Source organism: Amia ocellicauda, chromosome 18 (genome assembly GCF_036373705.1).
Source record: "Amia ocellicauda isolate fAmiCal2 chromosome 18, fAmiCal2.hap1, whole genome shotgun sequence".
NCBI lineage: Eukaryota > Metazoa > Chordata > Actinopteri > Amiiformes > Amiidae > Amia > Amia ocellicauda.
This window is the reverse complement of record NC_089867.1, coordinates 26,781,357-26,791,040: the sequence shown is the minus strand read 5'-3', so window position 1 is coordinate 26,791,040 and position 9,684 is coordinate 26,781,357. Positions and strand designations below refer to the sequence as shown.

The following is a 9,684-nucleotide window of genomic DNA, read 5'->3' as shown; positions in this document are numbered from 1 at the left end:
TTAACCACTAGAGGGGGCTATTTAATACTAGTTGAGTCACTGTGTTGAAGACGTATCATAAAGGAAAACAATTGTGCATATTACCACACTAAGCACATTGTCCTCTTCTATGTGGCTTGTTTGCATGTTTCATGTGTGGGTGTCATGTATGCTGTGGAGCAGTGGTTTTCAACCCTGGTCCTGGAGGACCCCCACCCTGCAGCGTTTTGTTCCAACCGATTTTGTTCCAATTACTTAACCCTTAATTGAAGTAATAATTTCCTAAATCAGAGCCTTTTCATTATTTTAAGTTCAACATTTTATAAATAACTTATAAACAACTATTATTTTATTACACAGTTTAAAAAGTCAAATCTAAGCAGATTATTACTTCAATTAAGGTTAAATTAAGTACATACAATATGTTCAGGTATCTGGTAGAGTACAGAAAAGTAATTACCATTTCTCCAGTCCAGCAAAAATGCAGTAGGCCTAACAAACAATTCAGGTAGAGAGATGGATAAAGAAATTTATAATAATAGGCCTATATATCAGAATTAAAAAGTTAAAATAATAAAATCTAAATAAAATATCAAGCACATTAATTTATGGATTTCAAAAATGTTAGCGCATATATATAAACCGATCAAGTACAGTGCGAATGCTGTGAACCCTTTCAATGTGTTCATAATCACTGAACAGACCCCATGTGTGGGGGACCAAACTGCACCATTCCAGGGCTCTGATTGGTCTTGACTTTTTCCTATCAATGAATGGATTGATGATGTCACTAGTGTGTTATATTGATGAAAAGCATGATACGTATGTTGTCACACTAAACGCTATGGTACCTCCCTTGTACGTCCGCTCTGTCTAGTTCACACTGCGCTCTGGCACTAATTAAGCACTTGTAATCAGTCAGCACCAAACGTCATTATTACCCATTATTACCTCGGTTCAGCTTCAGACAGTTGTTCTGGTGAAGGTTATTCTTTGAACTGTTAAAAGTTGCTAATAGGATAGAATTGAAAATTCACAGGCGCTTTATTTAAACAGTCCTACAAATACATGAGGACAGTTGTGGAAATTGCATTAATTGTCTTTTAAACCGTTTTCCACCAAAGTTACAGTTAATATGAATAGTGTGTCCATCTCCACAAAACAGCAGGACTAGTACATCGAAATCAAAGAAAGAAAGAAAGAAAGAAAGAGAAACAGGTCCATAAAAATCCCACTCAGTATAAAGTACCTAACAATTTTATTTTAAAAAACAATAATGCAGATAATTATGATGAATGGTTTACTATGTAATCTTCATCATTACAAATGCTGCTACAGCTTGGATTTTTCAATGTGGCATTAGGTTCTGTTTACAACAATAATGTTTAAAGCTGGTGTTTGATCTGTTTGTATGATTTCAATACAATCAGTAAAATGAATGTACTAGTATCTAGTTGAAGTTGCCTCCAATACCAACAAAGGAAGTTATTGACTATTATGAAGTACACAAACTTGTTTTATAATCGATGATGATATGGGGACAAATATGTAATCCTAAAACTGGGAGTTTAAGATAAAGCAACTAGCTTTTTTCCCAGATGCACATCCTCCTGTGGCATTGATTGAGTGTCATTTCAGCTTCATTTCATACATGGTGGTACATTATATATACAATTCAGAGAAGTAAAAGCAGAAGAAATATTTTCCTCACAATTTGATCAACATTATAGTTAGGGCTCTGACACAAAAGAGGTATTGTATGTTATCTTATCTGTGTTGTAAACTTCTCCATAGTTTTATCCTTGTTGCACAACTGTGTTATGCAATATTATTTTCCCCTCAAAGTTTTGATCCTGCTTAGACTATATTTAGATCAGTCCATGCAATCATATGCTGTGTTTCTCAGTAAACTGCTTTACCATATTGGAACACATTGTCTTCTGCATTAAATCACGAGATCAGATGACAATCGAACCTCAAGCAACACTATTATCCATACACAACAATGCCAGGGGGAAATGTGTGTGCGCTGCCAGGGTCTGGGTACGAGGTGGAGTATCTGTATGTTGTTGAAGGCCCATGGCCAAAAGGCACAGTACGCCACAACTTAAAGCTTACAGGGAACCTCATGGTTTTATGCAGTAAATAAAATGGGCAATGAAGAGCTGTGCTGTGCAGTGGATTTGTGTAGATCAGGAATAGAACAACCTTTCTGCCCATGAACATCAATCTATTTATCTAATGTTAAATGACACCTTTAAACTCTCCAGGGCCTTTTCTTGGGTAATGCGTCTCCACTCTTCTGGGACATCTGCTGGCTCTGCAATAAACCTCTCGGCAAACAACTGGTTGTATCTGACCAAGACATACTTCCAGTAATCTGAGGCTTCTATACTGACATCAGGGGGGATGTTCCAGTCTGGGTAAACCTTCAGGTAATCTTTATAAGAGTGGGGTATCCCTCCTGTGACACTGGTCTTAAACATGTTTTCGTTGCAGACCTGTGAAGTACATATCATCTCTGCCAGTTTATTGTCACACACAGATTTGAAACAGCCCAGGCCTTGAGGGCGATGCACCGAGGCATGGTGCACTCTGTGATCTTTTCCTCCCGCCTCGCAGGGCACTTTGCAGAAGGGGCACTGCTTCCCACAGCCGAACACCCTATTGAACAGCTCGTCCTGCGGCCGGAACGAGAGGCTGGCCAGCGTCTCCTTGATATCTTCGACTGCAGAGAATTCTCCAAGTAATGAGATCTTCATTTCCTTGACAGAATCTGAGAGAGACTGGGCGAAGGATTCCCTCTTGGCTGTGATCTGAAACAGCGTTCCTCCCACCGCATCCCTGGGGATCGGCAAGTCACTGCTTAGGGTTCTGCACAGTTCATTAATAAAACCAGTGGCATTGTTGTCTCCATCCATTAACAGGCCACCCCTTGCTCTCTCTATGGCCTGTTCCACTTTGGCCACAATGCTCTCCAGACGTCTGACTCTCAAATCGCCAATAGAAGCATCTCTTGAAAAATGTTCTACAATCTGATTTAATATCCAGTCCTTGACAAAGGTCTCGTATGTTAGAATGTAGGAGGCATAGTACTGGAAGTCATCCTTTTCCAGAAGCTCCTTCAGAATGGTGAACTGGAAGAAGGAACGCGAGCTGTACTCCAGCGACTGGCCACTGGTCAAGATCTTGTCCACGATTTCGATCCCCAGAGCTCGCTGAACATATTCTGTGACCGCAGGTCTTAGGCAGAGATCGGTGAAGTCTTGAGCTTTCCTCTGACACTGGTCCTTGTTGTGGTACTGGTTCTGGAAGTCTGAGAAGAACTGCGTTTTGAATCTCTCCAGCTGTCTGCGAGGATCCTTCTCTCTGAGGAAGTGTTCATGCATCTGAACGAATGCCTTGACTGCAAAAGCACAAATGTGCACTTTCAGATCCAACTCAAACAAGGAGTTCAATTTCAGGAGGTGGTTTTTCAGGCTGTCACCAGTCATTTGTAGCAGCTCTGTGGTGTAGATCTCATTGAAATCTGTCCCGCTCTTTACTTTCTCTGAGATGAACTCTTGACATCTCTGGATTATAGCATTTGCCATCTTTTGTGCCTGTGCTTTCATATCATTCTGTGCAAAAAAGTGTTTAAATTTATTCCAGAAACTGATATGTTTAGGATTAACTTTAAATTCTTCATCTACGCATTGAATCAGATCATTGATATTGTTTAATTTTTCTCTTATTGAACTGCCACATCTTTGTAAGTTGTTTCTCAGCTGGTGCAGCACCACTGCATGAATATCTTTCTGTTGCAGAGCAGGAAAGCTCAGATTAGACACGGTGTCCCTCCACATGTTTTCAAACTCATCCTTGAGCTGCTCTTCACTCAGGGGGGTGTTGCTGTTCTTGCAGTGGTCCAGTAGGCTCCTCACTCTCTGTTTAATTAGGCTTGTGTACTTGCTGTGGATTTCTTTCACCTCTGTCATCCCTTTATGAATTTCCATTGCATTCCTCAACTTGTTGAGCACAGTATTCTCTGCCTCTGTCTGCAGACTTCTGACACAGTTCATGAAGTCAGCTTTATACTTTTCCACAAGAGAGATGTGCCTTTCCTTTCTCTTGTAGTACTCCTTCAGTTTATCCATCATTGTGTTTTCTGCAGATGTGAGTTCTAAGGACACCTCTGATTTCAAATCAATGAACAATGTTTCCATGCTGCTGTTCTCATGAGGATTTTCATCATCTGCCTGAAAGTTAGAAATGCGATCTTCTGCTCTCACCAGCCAGGAGTAAATGTGTTTTCTGAATGTCCATTCCCACTCTGAAAATTCAGTACAGAGATTGTTATAGGCATCTGCCACTAGGGTGTTCCTGAAGCTGAAGATGAAGTTCTCATATTTTACAGCCTTCCACAAACTGCTCATCCATTCCAGGAATTCTGGGATCTTTGCGAGGGGTTTCTCATCTTTGCAACTTTTCAGAACCGCAAACATTTTCTGCTTGAATTCGTATACAGCTTCACTGTACCCAGTGTTGACTGGTGCCATAGGAGGGGTACCATGCCAGAGCCCTGGGATGTACCAGTTATTCTTCTCAACATCATAGTCCAGCACGTCAGTGAACTTATTGACCGTGGAATGTTTCTCCATGTCAGCCGCAATCTTTGTCATCTCATTCAGCTGCTCCAGAAGGTGCTTCCTGTCCGTCATGGTCTTGTGTTTCGCCGACACCCCAGCCACGTTCTGGTGCACAAACTGGCACCTGGGTCTCTTACCCACCTCAGACATCCTGAGGAAGGCGTGAACCACTATCTGCAGGATGTCCCTCATTTCGGAGGAGTTCTCCATGGCGATGTTGACGATGGTGATGTCACTCAGGCCTGTCACCAGCGTGGCCAGTTCATTGTCGTGCTCATAGCTGTCTTCCAGCTGGGCCAGCTGTGCACTCTTCAGGCCCTCTGTGTCGATCAACAGGAGGAAATCACAGCCCAGTTCCTCCTTCATGTCCTCCGTCACCCTGAGGAACAGCATGTAGGCTCCTCTGGTGCACCGGCCGCTGCTGACGGAGAACTTGACACCAAACATAGTGTTCAGCAGCGTGGACTTGCCTGTGCTTTGAACCCCTAGCACTGCCATTACTAACAGCCTGCTGTTCTCACCCACCTTCCTGTGGAGCTCCATCAGGACATCTCTCACCCACCTCACTGGGATGTTGGATGCATCTCCGTCAACCAGCTCCAGAGGGAAGCCATCCAGCAGCAGGTCAGCAGCCACAGCTGGGAGCTTGAGCACCTGCGGGGTTCCTTTCCCTGAGCTGCAGAGGGACGCTTCATAGATCTGCCCCATCTCTCTCATGAAATGCTCGATCCCCAGTGAGCAGTCTAGCAGCTGCTGGTCCAGCTGTGCAATGGCCTCCCTGTCCTGTGTGGTTTTCCTGAGTTGTTCATTGCATCTGTTGCGCAGAGATGAAAGCTGTCTGCGAGACAACACATCCAGTTTCATCCTGAGCCACTTTAAATAGAAGGCTCTCTCCAGCCTATCTGGGCTCGACACATTCTCGATAAAGTGCTGCATCGCTTTGGTCAGCTTATACTTGCTCTGTTTTTCTCTGAGGTCCTGTTTCTCCTGCTGTAGTTGAGATTTGTACACCTCCAGACGCTGGTCTCCAGCATCCCTGAGTCTACACTCTTCCTTCTCAAGTTTGGCTAACTTCTTCCAGAGCTCACCTTGTAGAGGCAGCTGCTTTGCCTTGTACTGTGTCACTATGTGCACCCTGATCCCTTTAATAATCTCCTCAGCTCTCATTTCTGCATTGCTGCAGCATGTGGTGTCATGAACTTCATCAACTGGGATGCCCAGCTCATCTGCTGTAGCCCTTGTGTCTTGCAAGTTAAATTTCTTGCAGTTATTTTGGACAATGTTTTTAATTGTTGTACTAAGTATATTAGCAAACTTTGCTTCATTTACTTTTTCAGTTTTAAATAGAATTTGTTTGGGTTCCAGTTTCAGCTCTGCAGACATGTTTGTTATTGTGGCCAGATCCTGCTGCTGTGTCTGTTTCTTTGAATTCACAACCAAATAAAGCTTGGATGAGATGTTCTCAAAAGAAACCAGCAACTTGTGTTCTTCCTCTTGTACGCTGTCCAGAAATGCAAAGACAACTGTTGATGTTTCCATGAGGAACCTGAACTGCTGCTCATAGGAGCTAATGTCACCTCTCAGGTTTGCAATGGCCATAGGTTCAGGGAAGATATCCAGGTTTTTCTTTCCACAGGGGAGGTACCAGCTGATCTCCACCAAGCCACTGGAGACTCTCCTGGGGACATCCCCACATTCCATGTCTCTGTGTATGAAGAAGTTGTGGTTTTCCTGAGGTTTGCTGAGCACCTTGTTGAGCACATGGGACTTGGACAAACTGCAGTCACCCAGCCTAACGAAGGAGATGAGAGGCATCTCTGCACAGATGATGCAGTCCTCCTCAAACCCTTGTGTTTCAGCTAAAGAGTGTGGCCGCCACTCCTTCAAGACATCTCGTAGTGCCCAGAGCATCAAAGTGCACGGACCCCCGCTGCCCTGGGGCAACAGGAGAGGAACAGAGAACTGGCACATGGACATCTTCAACATCAGTTCCTGTCGGAGGAAGCTGTCAGCACAGAGGAAGACAGTGACGATTACATCCAGGGGGTTCACTACATTGTCTTCAGCACCATACAGATCAGGCAGGCTCTTCAGGCTGTTCACATCTGCCAGCATTTGCTGCATATTCTCCTCATCACTGTTGTGTGTGAGACATCTAGCTTCTGTATTGACCATCAGTAGCTTTTTCAGGAAGAGCCACGGCAGATCCCTGAGAGACTGCACCTTCACATCGGTTACACTCTTCTGACTGATCTCCAGCAGGGAGTTGAGGGTCAGTTTTCCAGGATACAGGTGTTCTATCCCCAGCTGGCAGAGCAACTCCTTCAGACATTGCCCTACTAACAGAAGAAGAAAGAGAAAGAGAGACAGAGGCAGAAGTTATGTATAAATAAATAACTTCATAATTACACAACTGAGATGCTGGAAATTAGATTAGACTGAAGTCCTATAGGAGGACATCCCAGCCTTGTGCCTGACTTCCCCATTCCCAAGCATAAGTATTCAGCAACAAGCACACTTTCCCGGCATTGCTTTGCTACACACTTCCTCCATCTACTTCAGCCCCATGAGGGAGAAAATCTAAAGAAGAAAAAGGGTTATTCCTAAAGTCATCTTTTATATGTGAATTTATCAGCATCAAGCGTCTTAATTGTATTTCTGTTTATGTATGTTTGCAACAAATCCTCTCACCATTGTTTCTTTGTGTGAATGCCATGATTGAGAAGCTGCAGATTCCTTCCTGACTTCAGCTCCCAGAAGAAAGCTCTGTCCCCAGAAGTTTCTCTTTAAATAATGAAAATAGTGTTCGCAGCCTATGACAGACATACTGTATATTCACAGCACATCTAGTCCTTTGTCAAACTGAAAGTGAAAGTAAAACTAGTGTTCAATAGCTGAAAATATAAATATAGCTGATATTTTGTCCCTTTTTTAATACACCGATCAGCCTTAACATTATGACCACCTGCCTAATATTTTGTAGGTCTCCCTTTTTCTGCAAAAACAGCCCTGACCCGTCGAGGCATGGACACCACTAGACCTCTGAAGGTGTGCTGTGGTATCTGCCACCAAGACGATAGCAGCAGATCCTTTAATTCCTGTAAGTTGCGAGGTGGGGCCTCCATGGATCGGACTTGTTTGTCCAGCACATCCCACAGATGCTCGATTGGATTGAGATCTGGGGAAAGTCAACACCTTGAACTGATGATTCATCAGACCAGGCCACCTTGTTCCATTGCTCTGTGGTCCAGTTCTGATGCTCATGTGCCCATTGTAGGCGCTTTCGGCAGTGGACAGGGGTCAGCATGGGCACCCTGACTGGTCTGCGGCTACGCAGCCCCATACACAACAAACTGCAATTCACTGTGTGTTCTGACACCTTTCTATCAGAACCAGCATTCACTTTTTCAGCAATTTGAGCTACAGTAGCTCGTCTGTTGGATAGGACAACACGGGCCAGCCTTCGCTCCCCACGTGCATCAATGAGCCTTGGCCGCCCATGACCCTGTCGCCGGTTCACCGCTTTTCCTTCCTTGGACACTTTTGATAGGTACTGACCACTGCAGTCCGGGAACACCCCACAAGAGCTGCAGTTTTGGAGATGCTCTGACCCAGTCGTCTAGCCATCACAATTTGGCCCTTGTCAAAGTCGCTCAGATCCTTACGCTGCCCATTTTTCCTGCTTCTAACACATCAACTTTGAAGACAAAATGTTCACTTACTGCCTAATATATCCCACCCACTGACAGGTGCCATGATAACGAGATTATCAGTGTTGTTCACTTCACCTGTCAGTGGTCATAATGTTATGGCTGATCGGTGTATGTTCCATATTTGCATTACACTATTACAGTAGAATACAATGTTATTTACAGTCAGGTTTACATTGAGAATACAGTGCCACTCTCTCTTAAGGATTGCTAATAATTCAGTCGTGGTTTTCCTTTTGGGGGATATTTACACGAGCATTATGCCTCTCTACAACCACTGAAAGGAATTGGAAAGTTGTTACAAATAAATACATGAATACATAAAAGGTAAGGTTCGCATAATTACTCACAGTTTGTGGAAGCAGTATTTTGCCTCGCAAATAGCAATTGATCTATACATGCTGCAAATGTCTCAATCACAATCACAATTAATTTCCTAGAATACAATCGTTTTTTTAAAAGAGGATTTTTAAAATATATTTCCATTATGACAATATGACCAAATATAGATAAATATAGAGTGGCTGGAGTAGGTGATTTCAAGTAATGCTTCATTTACATTTACCCACTTGTTACGTGTTGTTTTAAGCCTGATCATGTCAAAATAACTGGAAAAAGATTTAATCTTTTAAAGCACAGATGAAAGAAAATTAGATTTTATATATGATTTCAAAGGAATAAAATACAAGACATCAAATAGCTTACCATAAATGGGAGAGTTTTATTTCCGTAACTCTTCACTTCAAGGATTCTTCTGTAAAATAAACTGATATAGAGAACAGCTGTAAGACCTGTTGTCCACCAGTGCAATGTTTGGTTACTAAACACCAGCAGACATGAAGTGAGAAAGAATGAGTGACAGGTTAGGACTCACTTCACTGACACAATCCCAGGATTCATAACCAAGCATCTGCTCTTGTGTTCTGGAGAGTGGCTTTGAGCTGGTTTTATCAGACACTCGTAAATCAGGCTGTACCAAACCAAAACTTTGACCTGGGTGCAAAGTACAAACCTGTACCATATGGCAGTTTAATGTATTAATGTATTCTCAGAAGCCACTCTCTACTTCTTACAACTCAAAATGCGAGTGGGTGCACGTTTGTCATTTGCGATTCAAGGGTTGGTCAAAGTTTGGATTTGGTCGAGCCACTGGAAATACTTCATTCGGTTCAATTAAGCCGATATTTTGGGGAATTCAGTTCTTTAGAGATCATTTGGAAGAAACACCCTAAATACCCTTCAGCCCTCAAGACAACATTGTGACTTGGTTCATTGCTCAATAACTACCATGATTTCTTGTTTAGAGGTTGGTGAAAAATGATTACACATATATAAAAGATCAAGAAGACCACCATATAAAACAAGGC

At 43.0% G+C, this 9,684-nt stretch overlaps 1 protein-coding gene across 3 annotated transcripts; it reads right to left on the bottom strand.

The window, feature by feature from the left end:
* Window positions 1-1,220: 1,220 nt before the first annotated feature.
* Window positions 1,221-9,271, bottom strand: LOC136713876 (up-regulator of cell proliferation). Of its 3 annotated transcripts, XM_066691101.1 has the most exons (4): window positions 9,192-9,271; window positions 9,023-9,083; window positions 7,299-7,469; window positions 1,221-6,946 (listed from the first exon to the last, which is right to left on the bottom strand). In XM_066691101.1, the coding sequence occupies exons 3-4, from the start codon at window positions 7,321-7,323 to the stop codon at window positions 2,214-2,216; spliced, it is 4,758 nt and encodes a 1,585-aa protein (XP_066547198.1). In that variant the 5' UTR covers window positions 7,324-7,469; window positions 9,023-9,083; window positions 9,192-9,271; the 3' UTR covers window positions 1,221-2,213. The 3 variants fall into 3 exon arrangements, with proteins under 3 accessions (XP_066547198.1, XP_066547200.1, XP_066547199.1); XM_066691103.1 differs by lacking the exon at window positions 7,299-7,469; XM_066691102.1 differs by having other exon boundaries at window positions 9,023-9,268.
* Between the last annotated feature and the right edge of the window lie 413 nt (window positions 9,272-9,684).

Coding starts and splice junctions, on each gene's coding strand:
- LOC136713876 (XM_066691101.1), bottom strand. CDS start 7,323: ATGGCATTCACACAAAGAAACAATG. Junction 6,947..7,298: donor ATTCACACAAAGAAACAATG/GTGAGAGGATTT, acceptor TTCTTCTGTTAG/TAGGGCAATGTCTGAAGGAG.